The sequence below is a fragment of the Myotis nattereri genome (genome assembly GCF_964212035.1).
Source record: "Myotis nattereri genome assembly, chromosome: 12".
NCBI lineage: Eukaryota > Metazoa > Chordata > Mammalia > Chiroptera > Vespertilionidae > Myotis > Myotis nattereri.
In genome coordinates this window covers 25,369,142-25,387,270 of record NC_138087.1, presented here as the reverse complement: position 1 = coordinate 25,387,270, position 18,129 = coordinate 25,369,142, and the positions used below count along the sequence as shown (strand labels likewise).

The window sequence follows — 18,129 nt, the reverse complement described above, 5'->3', positions numbered from 1 at the left end:
CACACATACACAGAGCACAGAGAAAAATGGCGTGCATTACTGGGTAAGATGGCATATGATTCTGCATGCTTAATCATAACAAGCACCAACTGCAACAATCCTTCATGAGCATGGCAGCTTGGTTATCGTGTGGTCACTCTGGACAATCTCTATAGTGCATCAAAACATCTAAGTTGGATTTTTTAATGACAGGCCCCCTCCCCCCAGCAGGAGCAGCCAATGGAGATTTACTGACCTGTCTCTGCTCCGGCGAGAGGGGAAGGCAGCGTTGCAGCCAGCCACCGTGCAGACATGCATCTCTTTTAAGTGAACGTTCCTGTAGTGAAGCTTCACGCTGTAGGAGCTTTTGAAACTCTTCTTGCACACGTAACAGATTTTGGGGTCTGGGCTGGAACACAGGTCACCTTCTGGGGAGAACTTCTGAGGGCTGCCGTAATTCAGAGAGGAGGCAAAACTTTCGTGCAGGGCCGCCATGCTGGCTCCCCCACCATTGTATAGTCCGTACTGGCTCATGTAAAACATGTCATAAGTGGGATCTGCAAATTCTTCCTTCACCTTGATGATGTCCTGGTGAGAGGGCTCACTGTGGTTCTCGTCGGGCCTCTCACTGCTCATCAGGACCTTTTCGCTCACTTCGCTGTGCATGTGCTCATCCCCTTCCATGGATTCCTCACCTAGTTTGGGCTCTGAAGACTCGGACTCGTTCTCATAGTCCCGCTCAGGTTCTTGATCCTCAGAAGTCATGCTGTCAGCCCTTCTGATTTCAGTCCTTGAAATGCACCGGGACCTGCTGTGCTTAGAAAAGTCCTGCACAGACATGCCTGGACTCATCTCCTCTTGGGAGTGGCAATGATTGTCATGGCTCACGTCATTGACCACAGCTCCAGGGTCATTGGGGTCATCGTCTTCATCGTCAAACTCATCGGCGGTATCGATGATTTCCTTCTCGATCTTCACAGGCATGCTGGACTTCCTGGGCTTCTTCTTGGGGGCCAGGTCAGCACTGGGCTCATGAGTGGCCATCATCACTACTGGCGCTGCTGGCTCAGAGGGTGGCACGGGGTGCTGCTCTATGGTACCACTGGTTGGAATGAGGGGACTGGTCGGGAGGGATGTGGGAGGACTCACCATTTCTCCTGGAGTGAGTAAACTTCTATAAAATGGAGGAACTGGTTGGACAGTCTTTAGCCCGGAAAACACCAGCTGGCTGGGGAGAGGGTTCTGTAAGACGGGGTCTAGTGGGGGAGTGGTAAAACCCATCGGGGGCCGGCCGGGGCTGGTGAGTGTGAGATTTGATTTTGTACTCGCTATGACGGGGGTGGCAGCTCCTGATGTGGCCCGGATTAAATCTTTGTCTCGGTTATTCCTTAGCATAGGCATGTGGAGGCGAGGGTTAGGGTTTGCACTGTGACGATTGCGGCTTCGGAGGGAGCTAAAGACCATGTTGCAGCCTTCAATGGTGCATCGATGTTTGATCTTCAGGTGAACAGCATTATAATGAATTTTGAGAGTACCTTTATCATAGAATGTCTTCCCACATGCGTTACAGAACACTCTTCCTTTCCTAGAGGCTGACCCCATCCTTCTCATCCGGTGGATCCGGAATGAGCTTTTTGGGTGTTCCGTTTTGGTCAGGTCACTGACCGGGGCAGAATTCTGAATGGGGGACACGCAGGTTGGCTCGGTTTTGGGCTCCACGTTAGTAATGCTGGTCAGGGCGTTTCTATTGGGAGTCTGATCGTTCTTATAAGGTGTGGGAGATACTTCAGACTCGCTGCTCTCATTATACTCATTCTGAGTTGAAAGGCTGGGTTCCCGCAGCCTCAGTCCTGGTTGCTCTAACAGGAGCCCGTTGGGAGGCAATCCTAGCAGTGGGGCCGAGACTGGGTTTATGTACTGGAATGGAAGCAGAAATGCAAGGCTGTTGGGGATGTTTTCGAAGTGATGAATGCTGGAAGGGTTGCTGTTCTCTAGGTGAGCAAGGAGGCTGGGACTCCTGGTGCGATTATTGCTCTCAATGAAAGTCCTAATGTCTGAGTCTGTCTTTGAAGACGGAACGGCCACAGCCTGCCCTTCTTTCTCCTGAATTGCCATCAGCTCTACAATGGATTTGGTTTCTCCAAACCGCAGAAACTGCTGAAGGGTGATGATTTCCTCTTCTCGAGACATGATGGCCCAGCGGTCCAGCACCTTGCCGGCAGCATCCTAGAGGCCACATCAAAGAAACAACAAAGACAAACACAGAAACTTATTGATTGTGTATAACTATTCAATGGAACTGAAGGTGCTCTGTCTGCTCATGGAACACCAAGAGCAGAAAACAACATGCAGACACTGTTAATAAAAGTCAACCCACCAAGCAAACTTTTCTGCCATGCAAATGTAGTCATTAGAGTCACAGTTAGAGAAACAGACTGAGCTTAACAATGTCAAAACAAACACAATGTAGGCCACTGGGGCTCTGTGACCGAAAACACCTTCACTACTGCTATTTTAACAATAATGGTCTCTATACTATGCAAATATTTAGCATACATTAGTTCAAGACATGAACTCTTGCTGTGCAACCCAGTAAAAAAGCAAAAAACATGGTACCTTAATCCTTATTAAATAATGACACTGTAGGAAGAAATTAAATACATTTTGTGAATTTTATTTCTTCAACACACGCAGACACGACACTGGATTCAACGATGAAAATTCCTTTAAATAGGAGCTATTATGTGAATTTCTAAATAAAAAAGATGAATAAAGTGACATTACCTCCTACACCCCCATTACTAAGCCATATCTATTTTTATTTTTTTAAATGGCTGTATTCTAGTGCCATTTAATAGTGGGCAATTTCATAAGGTAGAGTAAGAAAAAACAGTAACTCTACTTGTCCAGAAAATTGATTGCAATCCTATGATTCAAAGTTTGAGTTAGAATTAAAGTATTTGATTTTTATGCTCTTGTTATAAATGACAGTTACAGATATTTAGAAAGTAAACCTGTGATGGATTTAGATAGAATAAATGTGTAAAAATGTTGTCTCTTAACATCCTCCTCTGATAGCAAAGGGAGTCCACGGAGAATACACATCAGTAATCACCAGACTATGTGTTGTTAAATATACATTAAAAAGCATTTCACACTTTCATTTTTGCTAGTAACTATGAGATTTGCCTGGAGGTAGGACTTACAAATCCTGCAATGTAATGTCAGGCAATCCATTTCAGCACGGATTGAGAGAAATCTACTCAAACACTTAAATAATGACTCCATCACTTTCTAGGGCACAGCTTCTTTCCACCAGGACGGGGCGCTTTGCAACCTTTTCTGAATGACATTTACTCCAACCTTAACCATCAATTAAGAAAGCAACAACAAAAAGATACTTACTAATTGCAAAGAGAAAAATCCCTAGTTTATAATGGAGAAACCTAACAGACCCCACCTTAACTAAGTGATCAAAGCTAACATTACCAGTGATGCATGCCATCACATACCTTCCACTATATTCATTGAGAAGGACACATCATTTCTTTTGTGGTTTTCTTGTCAAAAATTTATAACCTCAATTGAATCATGAGAAAACACCAGATGAACCAAAATTAAAGAGCACTCTACACAACAGTGGCTAGTACTCTTCCAAGTGTAAAGTTTGGAAAGACTTTTTTAAAGACAAAGAAAGAAATACAATGTGAAATCCGAGACCAGAAAAAGGACATTAGTGGGAGAACTAGAAAATTTGAACAGAGTCTCTAGGTGAGTTAAGAGTATGGTATCAATCCTAAGTTCTTCGTTTCAACAATTTTACTATGCTTATGTTAGATATTAGATTAGGGGAAGCAGGATAAAGGGAATTGTACTACTTTTACAATAGAAAATTTTCTTTCATAGGCAGTTCTACTCAGCCTTGTGATATAAAATTCTCTCTGGACCACAATCATATGGTTTGAACCATGATAACCAGTTTGATTATAAGGAGAAATTTGCCATTTATTTAAGTTACTTAAAAAAGAAGCTCTGATAATTATAGGCTATTCCTTATAAGGCTGACTCCTAGCATTATTATTTTACATAAAGTGCATGGGTAGGTATGTGCCCCTGGGTGTCCATTCTTATGAATTTTCAAACACAGATGTCCCTCTGTCATCCTGTAGATAAAACCAGCCTTCAGATCAAATGCTCTCATGCAGCTATCTTCTCAGAACAGTCAATATAATAATGTGGGTACATGGTGATCTGGATGATCCTGGAGTCCTGAATTGCACTTTTTTTTTAAAGTGTTATACGTAGAAACTAGTCTACCTTAGACTGGTCTTCTTGGGGGCAGGGGAAAAGGGTAAGGAAGGAAGAGGGTTTGTGTTGTAGAAATTTTAAATTGTGATTTTTGTATTGATTATCTCATTTGAACCTCGTAACAGCTTCCAGAGCTCAGTGAATGTTTAACGGATGAGAAACCAGAGGTGAAGAAAGGTGAGATGGCTTGTTAAGGTTGCCAAGATGCTAACTTGGGGTCCAGGACTTGCACCCAGAAATTCTGACTCCTAGTTCCCTGAGCACAGTGACTGTTGCTCCGTGACGCCACTTCCCAGGGGAGCACACTGAGTTTGTGATGAGAAGGTGTAGAGCTTCTCCTGAACAGCGCTGGTCTCCAGGGCACAGTAATGCCCTCTTCTACACCGTTTTTCCTTTCCCATCAAATCCACTCCCTTGACTGTTCTTTTATCAGAACCTTTCACGATGGATTGTTTCTCAGGCTGAAACCCACCCTGAGCAGCGTACAGTCATTTCTTCCTCAGGTTCTTCCCAGGAAGCCTGCACTCAAATCTGCATGTCGATAATGTACTTATACAGCTGCCAGCCGCTGGTATTAACACTGGCCTTAGAAACCATAGCAACTGATCAAACCCACCTGAGGCATCTCCTGTGGTCCCCCTCCTGTCTCCCTCCCCTCACCCAGCATGCACAGCAGTCCCATATGGTCTCTCTGTTCTCCTGGCCTGTCAGGATGCCTGCTGCTATTGCTGAAACTGCTGCCTTTCAGTGTCTCTTCTAGTCCAGAGTCGCTGTCTCTGCTAAACTACTTACTTCTGGTGGCAGAGGTCCAGGTAAAGCAAGATGCAGAACTTTGTTGGTAGCCTGAGTGATAAAAGAGACACTTCATTTACAGAGGTAAGAGAAGCAAGCAATCTATACTGACTCAAAGGTCCACACGACATCATTGTAAACAAATGTGCTTGGGAACAGGACAAATATCTACATTAAACACTCCAACGGGAGTCCCCCTGAGAGGGCACTGCCTGAGTCCAGGCTAGATGACAGGCCGCTGAAGTTCTTTCCAAAGAAGCTATCGTTCATAGTTGACCAAGATTCGCTAATGCGATCATGTTCCTGAGAGGTGGAACTGCAGGCAGAAGCCAAGTTGAGTTTCTTAGCAGCATGATGGGTCTGCAAGAGCTATGCTAGGAGTGGCTACCAGTTTTAGCGTATCCCTGGATAAGCTGGTTGAAGGGAGACAGAAATCATCAAAGGGAAAAGAAGGAAGCCCCGGTTCTCTTTTTCTGTTTGTGACAGAAATAAGCATGGTCTGGTGCCATGGTGCTCCAACAGTGGCTTAAGACTTCTCAGGTAAGGCCAGAATTTCCATGAGTGGTCATATGCTATTCAGCAAGGACCCGTGCCGGTCTGAAGCCCCCTGCATCCCCTTTTGTAAAGCAGCCTGCAAATAATTGAGATTAACCATTTGGAATCCTTTAGGACAATTTGATACTGCTGCAACATCTAAAGCCATGATTTTTTAAATAACTTATTTCTATTTTATTTAACTCAAGACTGATTAGGGAGAAACTGACCCTTCCGCACAGATAGTTTAAGAAGTACAGATGTAAAACCTAGGCCCTCTTGCCATGTCAAACTCTACCAGAGTGAATAAGGGCTATACAAAGAATTGGGTATTATCACCGAATAAATACATGTTAATAAAACAAAAATTCAGTCTGGTAAGCCAGTCTAAATATCCTGACTGCTGACCACCCCATACTGGGACACTGCTCTTGGGCATGAATAATAAATTACATAAGTGTATAACTGGACACTTGTCTTTCTCATTCAAGTTTGCAGTCTGTGAGTCAATACCTTTGGGCTTCCCCATTGGTAAACAGAGTTGAGTGACCTTTAACCCTTTACATGGGGAATTGTTATTTACAAAATGAGGATAATAAGATTTACCCTGCTAAGTGAAAAGGAAGGTATTATTATTATAAATATTGATTTCCTGCTAAAATAACTGGGTATACTACTAATTAAAAGAGGAGTAACACCAAATAATCCGGACTTATAAACCTGTCTTACTGGGTTCAGAAAAAGTATAAAACACTTAAAATATTTACTTCTAAGCATTTTACATGAAAAGACTTCCTTTTTTGTATTTCATCAGAACCAGTGATTATTGCTAGGTGCAACCCTGGCACCCAGCTCTATATGGCTCTGCGGAGTGATTTTTAAGTCTTTTGTTGGAGTAGGATCAACTGCCACGGTTCGAATGGTTTCATTTGAGCCTTTTCTTCACATCAAAGCATCTTACATAACTTGTAGTTTTAAAATCAAAGTAAAGTAATGCTGATTTTTATTTGGGAGAGAGGGATAAGGAAGAAAAGGATGCAAAGACATGGAAGAAAGATCAGATAAGAAGTTCTGGGATAACTAGACTGTTAGGAGACCTCAAGCCCAGAGACTCCTCAGTCCAAGAAGGATTCCATCTGTGTTGATGGCAGGCTGCTACCGGATCACAGTGCGGAGGAAAAAAAATACCTTTTTTTCTGTCCATGCATGGAAATGAGGGAGGAGTTGTTAAGGAGCTTGAACACAGCAGAGATCTAGGGCCAATTTGCCCTAGCAGTATTCAAATTATCAAGTAGATAATTTGATTCTAAAAGACAGATGCAGAATAACTTAATTTTCTGTTCTAGTACATGAACTTCTTGTCAGTCAAATTTAAGGCATAATTTAAAGGAAAATCCTAAAATGACTAGCCGAAACCAAAAAAAAAAAAAAAAAAAAATTTTCCCTTTGATATAATTTTAAATCTTTTAATTAAATGACATTGAGCTATAGGGATTGCTAACAACTTAGAACAAAAGCAGAGGTTTATGAGACGTCCTTTTTTATTTCATGTCTTTGTACAGTGTGCTATCTTCAGAAATTATTCCATCATACATAACCTTATATTGGCAACTTATGTTCATAACCAGCTTCCTGTTGGAATTTTCTACTCTTTCTCCTTCAGGATTAATTCAAATATCAAGGCAAGAGGAGTGGTGTTCAGCGGAAGGTGTAGAAATTACCAAGTTTCAAACTTGGTATGCTATCAGGTAAAATTTAACAGTGATTGCCGAATTGAAAATTGATGAAACAGTGCTAGGCAAGACCTTGAATGTCAAGTTTTTTTTTTTTATGTTTAAGTCTTAAGGTTAAACAAATAGTTTTGAGACCTACAGGATGGAATACTACCGGGCAATAAAAGGACTAGACGACTGGTAGCCAGTATAGCATGGATGACTCTCAAAAGCATTATGCTAACGATGAAAGAAGACAGGCCCCAAAAGATTCTATCATCCCAATCACATAAAATCCCGGAGAAGTTAACTGAAAGGAGACCAGTGGCTGCTAGGGGCAGAGGGTAAGGGGAAGGAACTGACTGCAAAAGAACATCAGGGAACTTTTGGGGGTGATGGAAATGTTCTGTATCAGGATTGTGTTGATGTTTTTCATCTGTGTGCTGTGCACTTCAAATTGGTAGGTTTTATTGCGAGTAAAATATTCCTCAATGAAGATGACGCAAAACACTAAATCGTGCAAATGGCATGAAATCTCACACTCAACTCAACATCCACAACTTGCCCTATTTTTAGGCCATCTCACCTCTCACTTCCCACATTCTACTGTGACCAGAATAACACACACACACACATCCACCACCCTCTTCTATCAGTAGTGTGCACAACAATCCATCGTGACATGGGGAGTAAACATGATAATTTCTATCTTCTATTATCTAAAAACATAAACCTTGGCTAATATTTTATATATGTGTACTTACAGTATTATATTCCTAATTTAGGACCAGTTTTACATTTATGGGGGCCCAAGCTCATATATTTTTACTAAAGGGATGTGTAATAAAAAAAAGTTGGGGGATTGCTTCTCTACAGAGCTAATACTGCTATTTAGCAGGCACATACTGTATGCACACATGTTTGCTAACACTTTGGGAGAAGCTGATGAGGAGCAGTCAGTTAATTCACCTAACTTGCCTCCACCTGCATTTGTTTTGGCCTCATTGTTAGGTGGACATATGCCAGGATATGACCCAGAAATTAGGAAATATATCATCTAACTGTTTGGTCACCTGAGGAGCAAGTGATAGGCTCAGACCATTATCTCAGATGATACGAATGGGGGCATTCCATCAATTTAGCAGAGGGGGTTGGCAAGTGGAGCGCTCATGAGTTAGACTTGGCTCGGAGAGCTGAAAGTAGCAGGGGTTCAAGGGAAATACTCTGTGGGAGAAAAGCCTTTGAACACTACACACAGTTTTAAAGAAAAAACTTACAGAAGCCATAAAACTTTCAGTCCTCTCCTGTCTCACTCTCCCAACAGCTACCTGGTTTAAAACTCAGATGGGCCCATATGTAACAAGCAGATACCTCAGCTTCAAAGTGCTTTTCTAAAGTCAGGTCACTTTTGAAACTCTTCTCTTAGCCAACAATTTTAATGGGTGTGGGTGCTCTCCACTCACATCAGGCAAATTTGTTGGTTTTTTTTTTTTTTTTTTTTTTTGCTTTTTTGTCAGATTATGTTTATCTCAAATTCATATGACTTGGCAATCCTAAGTGTGCATGGATCAAAGTGTGTGTGTGTGTGTGTGTTTGTGTGTAAGCAGGCAAAAAAGGGAGATGAATAAAAATGGTAAAACAAAAAAAGTTCTTATGGAAAATAATAAATTCTGGGAAGTATTTAGGGAAATTTTTAAAGCAATGTTGTGATAATTTCTGAGAAACACTTGAAATTATGTGGGGAAAGAACTTGGCATGCTAACTTATTTTAGCAAATTTACATTTAAACACATATTTCTTGCAGGGCCCTGAACTAGAAAGATGTACCACTAGCATACACAATGTACATCAGAGCAGTTTGGCTGTGTAAGTAAACACAGTTATTCCATTCTCTATCCACACAAACAGAGCTCTGTAAGTGTGCTTTTCCAGTGTTTCCAGCTAATGTTTCTAGGAGGCCAGCTGAAAGAGCTGCAATATCTGGAGGCAGAATAAAGTTTACTCATTTATATCATGAGTGCACCAAATGGTTCAAATTAGACTTGATTAAAAAAAAAGATCAACATTTCCTTTTTGTAAGGAGAACCCTACTCAATTTCCATGATTTGGAAATTAGTATTTTGAAGAATTTCTCAAGAGCATCCCTTTACCTTCAACCACTCGTATCCTTGCTTCTTCCTCCCCATTCTAGGACAGAGGTGTCTGTCCCATGAGAAATAATTGCCAGGGTGTTGCACAGACAGAAAAAAAAAAAAACCTTCCCCATAAAAACCAAGGCTGGACTTGATTTGGTAACATTTATCCATGTGAACAGCCCTTCTGGAGAACAAACATGCTTTCCTGGTCAACCCAAGACTGGCATCATGCAATCAGCATGCGGACATCAGAGCTACGAGTGTAAATTGGTGTGCTGTGATTACAGTAGCTGATGCCAAACTCAAAATGTCCAAATTATAAAGAGCTGTATTTGAATTATCTTTCCAACTCCAGCTACAGAAATAGTCACCATTGGTCACAATGTGAAAACTCTTAAAAAAATTTGCTTGAAAGAATTTTGTCACAATGAAAACCTTATTAATCCTGGTTAGCTGACATGCTAATAGAGAAGTCTTCGCTCTATAAATACTGTTTGCACATGAAGCCTGACTTTTAAAGAGTTCCTTATCATAATATATGTGCATGTACACGAGCATGCACACGTACACAGACTACCATTCTTCACTCACTCCTGCTGTACATGAACCTCATTTTAAACCTGTCTTATCATAACATTCAGAATGTTCAACTATGGAGAATGGTGGTATAACGAGGTAAGGCATATCAAATTACTTGAAAAAAAAAAGTACAAAGTTAAAGAATGCCTCTCTTTGGATGAAACTTTAAGTCTGAAGATCCTGGCACCTGACTAAAATAGGTAGCAGTAGAAAAAAGCAACAGGAGAATTCTATGTGACTTTTAGGTACCTGCTTTGATTTATTTTTCCATATATAAATTTCTACCATTGCTTTTCCTAATCCATATTTCAGAATATGTTTAGAGTGCAAAAGATGGTAATTTTTAAAGAAATTGATAAAGTGAACAATATACCCTCCCAACATGATCACCTGTCTAATCAAAATGTCAGGGCACAGGTTTTAAATGGTTCTTATGATTCTTAAAAAAGATATTGTTTGACTTTTCATAAAAAAATTCACTTTGTTATACAGTGTTCTTGGTTATGGACCAGATAAGAATATATAATTCGGGGGACTATCCCTTTTTTCCTCTGTAACTGTCTGTACAGCGTTTTTCCTTTAAAAACTGTGATTGTGATAGATCACTCTGGGTTTACAGCATATTTAATCACAGAAGCTCCAGCTAAGCTCTATTAAAGGCCTGTCAGGATTTCTTCTCTGTGCCCAGGAATTTTAGCTTGTCTAGCTTAAAACCAGCCATACACATTTCCTGTATGGACATTTGTTTGCAAATAAATAAAGCAGGTGCCTTGCTTTGCTACATAAAAAGGAATTTCTGAGGAGTAAATTACTTTCTTCAATGTCTAGAATTTCACTTCAAAGATTCAAATGTATTTTTCAAATTACCTAGCTCCATCCTAAATCAAACCTGAGAAACTTTTAAAGGTCTGATACATTTTAATATTTAATGACAGTACCTTAGGAATCATTTAACTTTCCAAATAGAAAATCTTAAATCCAGTGGATATTCCTAGCATACTAACCTTTAATATAAAATTATCTGTAGTCCTTAACTTAAGCATAAAATATCTAACTCAGTACCTATAGGCTAACATAGAATTTGCATATTAAAGTTCCAAATTTTTATTATGCTTAATATAACTTGCACATATTCCCCTTAAAGGAAAATAAAGAACATGAGTGAATGACACCTTATTTCTAGTCTTGGTTTTGTTAACTAACCATCATCTGTGTGACTGCTAAGTCACCGATACTAGCTTTGGCTTTCTCATGGGTGAAGAAAAGAGCCTTGCTAATAAATGTTCTAAGCCTTACTGAACCAAAATTCCATTAAGCTGACTAAAATCCCATTGTTCGACTATCAAAGCCTAGAATCTGGATGCACAAATAATTTTAATTAAAAAATTTTAAACCCTAGACTAATATTTTTCCTTTTAACCATCTTGCATAACCAACTTTCTTCAGAATATATGTATTTATGACAGACATTAGGTCTTTATGGGAGAGCTGCTGTATTATAGTATATTCTGGATGCTTCTCTTGACATGTCTGTCTGGGGCTGCTTATCAGCAACAGGATTAGATGTCCCAATTCTTCTGGATTAATTTTTACTCCTGGCCAATTCAGCAACCAGCTCAGTAAATACTGTTGCTTGCAAACAAGGGAAAGTGCTCGAGAAAGTCCCCAAGAGGCCTTGGAACCCCCTGGAATGACACCAGTAGAGTGTGTGAACATTCTGCAATGTGAGGCTCAACTATTCCAAAATAAATGTTCTACCTCCATAAACTATCTATATAAATAAGTATCTGTAATGCTCCAGCGGTCTTTGCAGTCCCCCCCCAATAGCAGCATTTGTATATGAGACCTTCTTCTCAATTAAGCCCTTTAAACAGACACCAGTTATTCACCTGGAGATGATCATGGCTGAGATGTCAGAGGGTAAATCATTTTATGGCTCAGGACAGCAAAGGAGCAGTTTGAAATCCTCAGCGAAAACACCAGAAACGGGAGGAGAGAGAAGGATGGTCCCTGCAAGTGGTCTTGTTTTCTTCTACCCTCAGACATAAAGATAAGCCCGAGTCCTAGGACACTTATAAATCTGCTTGCTTTGCAATAAACACAGAGCTCACCAGAGCCCTTTCTGGCATGTTTGCTTTGAGGTCTACATTTTCTAGTTTACCTCTCTGTCCATAACCAAAGTTCTGCCGCCGAGTTTGAAGATAGCCTGTGTATATCTGGGGGTCTCTGCTGAAGCTTTACATTTCTAAACATAAATGCCAGAGACCCTCTATAAAGTCTGATAAACAGCAAAAACGAGTGCAATTTTTTTCCCTAATGGAAGTGATTTTACACATCAAGTAAGGGCTGAAACCGTGGAATAAATTCAGGGCCACAACTTCCAACTGTTGGAAGTTTTTATCTGTGCGGCCGAGATTCTCCATTCTGGCATGTTATCAGAGCTCCCAAAGTTTGAATGGAAGATTCTGCTTCACGTATTAAACTGCCAATTACTTCACAACTGAAGCTGATTGAACAACCCTAAGGAACTTTAACATATTCATTAGGATATGAGGGAGCAGGGGTAGGAAGGGACTGAACACCCACTAAGCAGTATCCCATAAAACAGCAAGGATTGAGTATTCCGTAAAACACACTGAGGACTGAGTATGTGATTGAACAGAAAGATGTATTGGGAAATTTAACTTTGTTCTTCTCCGGGTATAAGAACGGCCGTACCACACAAAGATTAATTTCCTGCTTTAGCATTCATCAGGGAACAACACATTATTACTTGTAACACATACACAAGGCTGTTGATGGATATACTTTCCTTTGATTGCTCAGATTAAATGTGTTCCTAGCAAAGGCGCCTGCACACACACACACACACGCACACACACACACAGACAATTATAAATCCATGTGTGCATTAACAGTTTGTATTTCTGTATAGTATTTGTAAGCAGCTATCAAGGTGGATATTATACATTATATGTGTCCACAAAGTAGAGATGATGTAGGGTTGGTGGCTGACTGAACAAATACAGATAAACACAGACTAATCAAAGTAGACAATCAATATATGTGACTATAACAAAAAACTCAGAAATTCAACATAAAAGAGGGTAGGAGGGGGAAGCATGCATTACAGAACACAAGGTAATAACCGTGTCTATATGCCTAATACCCTCTTGTCCCAGCAGTCCTGACTTTCTAAGCAGCCCACTTCTCCACATTAACGGGAGTCATTTGGAGAGCAGCAAACGTGCCATTAGAAGCACTTTTACAAGTGTATATTCATCCACCAATTAGCTTAATGTGGCCGCTTTCTGCATATTTTCTATCCAGGCCTGCACAAATCTTATTAATATTTCCCCCTAGCGCTTTGACAGATTACCTTGTCATTATGCATCCTGGAGCCTTTTAAACAATATGGGTAAACTACTGTTTGTGAGGTTAATGACAATTATCCCCTAATTACTGCGTAAGTCACTCAGTCCACTTTATCTCAGAGGCAGGGCTCTGCTCTATGTATCTGCCATTGTGTCACCCTGAATGAATCTTGTGTTGCTATGTTTATCTGCCATTGCCTTGTAAATTACGCTGACAGAAGAATGAACAAATTACTGCATGTCATCACTTAAATACTGCTCCAGAAATTTTAAAAATGCCTCAACACAGAGCTTGAATTGTGATTTTAGCAGATCACAATGAATAAAAACATATTTAAGGTTTATGTTCCATTTCAAGGCTGATAGCTTAGAATTTGGAGTCACAACAATGGCACTGGAGGGGGGAGGGGGAGTGGAAGGTGAAGAGCAATGGAGGTAAAAGGTAAAAAGGCTGAAAACTGAACTAGCAATGCCAGCTCAACCTCCTGAATGCATTTCCTATTATTTTAATAGCTGATATGGCATCTTTTCCAAGATTTATCAAGTCTAAATCAAATTCAATGGATTAGGCATATGCCATACTCTTCAGCTGTGATCTTTTTGTGTGTGTGTGTTACTTATAACCAGTCTAGACATAAAATGCAGAATCTATGAAATTCAGAAAGGTAATGTAATAAAGACCACCATTTAAGCCAATTTCACTGATGAATTTTTAAACATTATTAAACAGGTTCAGAAACACTGTTTTTCCAAAATTGCATTTGAAGTTGTTTAACAATGTTTATATCAATGAAATTTGCTTAGTTCATTGCGACATTGGGGTGACTACATCTGCTCTGATACAATTTATAGGTTAAATAGGATAATATGAGTTTCTTAAAATAAAGACAGATTCGGTCAACTGCAAATAATCTGAAAGAATTTTTTTTAAATCAGAAATTTATGATTCTGCAGACTACCAGGTATATAAATGTTTGCATAAGAACAGACAGAAACACCTGGCTTCTGAAGATGACTGCCATTGAGTCAGTATCTTAAAAAACATTTTGAAATGTGAAACATTTAAAATGCCCCCATTTAAATGACACCGAGGTGGCTAATAACTGGCAAGCATAAGTAAAGGGGCCACACCAGGCTGAAGAATGGCTTTCAACTCTCCATTAGTCGGACATGTAGAAAGCGTACATCAAACCGCTTGACGGCAGCCACGAGTTTGTAAGGGAGGGCGAAGAGCATGGATGATAAAGCTGTTTGGCGGAAGCATGCATGCACCCACATACAGTACCTCTTGATGCACTCGCTGAACAGCTGGAAGAAAAAGCTGCAGTGAAGAGAAAGGAAAACATGAAAGCCGGAGTTGACAGGCCTACCCGGGGGCCTCGTGGAGGCTCCACACAACCCCTAGGGCTCCCTCCAATCCCCAAAGACTGTAGTGATTTGAGTATCTGCCCGGCACTCAGTCAGGGCAACTTCAGCCCAGCAGGGGCTGCAGGCAAAAATGCAAGCCCCAAACAATGCTCTCTTCTGTGTGTTGGGCCGCAGTTAAGACTAGCTAAGACTAACATCCCTGTGACAACCACTAAGGGGTTAAAATCTTTCCTGACCTTTCTATTATCATTATTTTTTTAAGATTTATCTTTATTGTTGAAATATTACAATAAATGTTTTCCCTGACTTTTAAAAAACTATTTAGGCTATCTATGGACATAGAACCGAGGACAGTGAATTTATAAATCATTAACTTTTTTCTTTTAACATTGGACTCCATTGCCTTTTTCCTTAATTAACCCTGCTAATGGGATAGCCACTCTGCTAGGTTGGGAGTGCGGAAGACAATGATCATTTAGGGAAGATAAATTCTTGGTGTCACCCCAAAACAATAGTACAAATAATAATTTCTTGAGTTTGTGAAGTCAGTGCTGGTTACAGAAAGAAAGACAGTCCTGGAAGTACCAATATGAATGTCAGAGGGTACCTGGGTATCAGTTAACAGATGAAGACGGCCAGTAAAACAAACCACAGGATATCCTTATTCACACACTTTATACACTTTCATCAAATTTCCAAACACCAAGACTGGGCATATTTCTCTCCCCTCCCTACAAACTTTCAGTGGCTCCCTAGTGTACACAGAATAAATGATAAAGTCCCTTAGCTGACATTTGAAGTCCCCTCAATATAAGCCCAAAGTACCTTTCCAACATCATCTCCAACCCAAATCTCTAAAGCTCTAGCTACAAAGCCTACTTGTCATAAAAGATCCCGAGTACAGCAAGCTATTACCTGCTTCTGAACACCCCCCTGCCTTTCTGACACAATCATTCTCATCCTCGAGGCCCAACTTAAATGAACCTCTCTGTGAAAGGGTCCCTATCCTTCCCATTTCCTTCCTGTCCCCTCTCCCAGCAGCAACAACCCGCCCCTTCGGCCACTTGCTTATACTTCTGTCATGTATGTCTCCATATTTCAGGATTATTGTACTTTATATCTCCACTGCCAAGATGAATCAATACTGAATGAATTCATTAATACTATGAATGTAGGATTGGGAGGCAATTCACGGGCCATCTACTGCCATCTTTTTATTTTACAGATGAGAAAATTAACAAATAAGTATCTTGCCCAAGATCAGGAAGCTAACGTGTGCAGCTGACTTGGAAGAAGCCATCTAGCTCCCCTGACACAGTCTAGTGCTTTTCCCACAATGCTATCCTTCCCTCCTGGCATAATGAATGCGGATCAGGAAAGAGAACATGCACTCCATAACACTGCCACCCCTGGACTTAAGATTACAACCAACAGGGACTCTCTTCAACCCCACACTAATCCTACCAGAGAGGCATCGTTCCCTAAACTGAACTGCCCTCCTGAACATCAAGCAGGTGTCCAACAGAAATGTGAGGTCATTCCCAAAGACCACTCACTCATTACTAGTATGCTGGGGGTGAGAAAAAGTTGAGAACCACGGTTTGAGAAAAAAAAATTAATTTAGTCCTCACTGTTCTACAGCCCCCTCCACCCCCCCCACCCCCCCGTAAATACCAGAAAATTATCTACTGTTCTTGAAAAATGCCTTTGGCAATGACATTACATTTATGTGAAAATTCTCTGGATCAAAGTTAAATCCTAGTATACAAAGAACTAGAAAGCAAAATGCAACAGTGTCTCTCACATGGCTGGAGTTCTGTATATGCCTATGAGTGAATAAGTAAATTAGCCTGTTTAATATTAGACACAGAAATAATAAATCACTACAGTTACAAATATGTTTGTATGCATACTTTCTTCCTTCATTGTATCTTTTGCAAATAACTTTATATTTATCAATTCCTGAATCCTCATCTGCTCTTCCCACAATCCCACTATTTCTCATTTCTGTTTGCATATGCTCCATCTCGTTTATGAGGAAAACTTCAATTCACGTGTTCTTTAGGGATTCTGCCTGTCAACCAAATAACTAACCAGTTGCTCAAAAAAAGAACTGTTATCTGAATTCTGAAAACAAGACAAAACAAAAATGAAACAAAACCTGAAACACACAAAGGCATGGAGGCCTAATTTTTTACTGAAATGCTATTTTCAGGTTAAAGGACTGCTTTAAAAAATATAGTTTCTGTGCTTTGGTTGTCTCATATATAAAATGGGATAAAAATAGCTAGAGTTCTGAGGATTAAAGAAAAATAATAATGCTTACACTTCACTAGCCCTTTACAAGGAGCCAAGAAGGACTCTAGAATATATATATATATATATTACATTCATCTACACTCAAATCAGTTTTGAGCTACTACTATCAAACTCACTTTACAGGTGAGGAAATGGAGATGCATCAACTTTGAGTAATTTGTCTAAGGTCATAAAGCTAGTAATTTTTGAAGCCAGGACTATTCACACCAGCAGTGTGAGTCTAGAATTATATTGAAATGCCTTACACAGAAGGCATTCCTGCCCGCCCACCCCAACTCCAGCCTCCATCAATGTCCTCTCCTGCTTCCTCTTTTCCCACTGTTCTTGTTAAATTCAGGCCTGAAAGGATGTTTCTTTTGACCTATCCCTTGGTTAACTCCCTTGTCCAGTCACGTACCTGTCTCCTTACACCTGTTCTCACAAGCATAGTGCTGACCCACATTACTTCCTAACTGGGTAGTTTCAATTACTCCTCATTCTTCCCATTTACACTGGCGCCCACTCACATCTCTACTACATTCTGAAGCCAAGCTGCTCTTCCTGAAGTACACCTCTGATCACAACCCCTCCCTCCACACTGAACTTTAATTGTTCCCCTTTGCTAAATGGTTTAAGCATAAATTCTTCATGTTGGCATTCAAGAACTGCCCCCGTCTTGCTTTTAAGTCTCATCACTTTTATAGATATTTTGAGATTGTAGCTGAGCCAGACAACTCAACTCAGTGAACACACTATACTTTCTCAACACCATGTTTTTGCTTACACTGTCCCTACCACTTGGAATGTCGTCCTAAACTTTCTGGAGGCCCACTATTGCCCGAGGCCCATGTCTCACATATTCCCTCGATCATAAATCCTGTGATTTATTCAGAATGCCCATCTATTTTTGTGTGAATTTAAAAAACATATTCCACTCTATCTAGGTCACATACAATCTGAAATAACTCCTTAAAATATAACCAGGCCCTTGAGTTTAGAGGCTCCTGAACACTTATTTGTTCAGGAGCAACTAAAATGGTGCCTCACACA

General features: G+C 40.3%; 1 protein-coding gene across 4 annotated transcripts in view; it reads right to left on the bottom strand.

Annotated features, from left to right (window-relative positions):
- Positions 1–18,129, bottom strand: part of BNC2 (basonuclin zinc finger protein 2) — a gene marked incomplete at its 5' end in the record, with an annotated part of 427,294 nt that overhangs the window by 15,997 nt on the left and 393,168 nt on the right. For all 4 annotated transcript variants that reach the window (XM_081103987.1, XM_081103990.1, XM_081103989.1 and 1 more), the window contains one exon: positions 236–2,205. In XM_081103987.1, the coding sequence (XP_080960113.1) occupies positions 236–2,205 (1,970 nt within the window). The remainder of the gene's footprint in view (positions 1–235; positions 2,206–18,129) is intronic.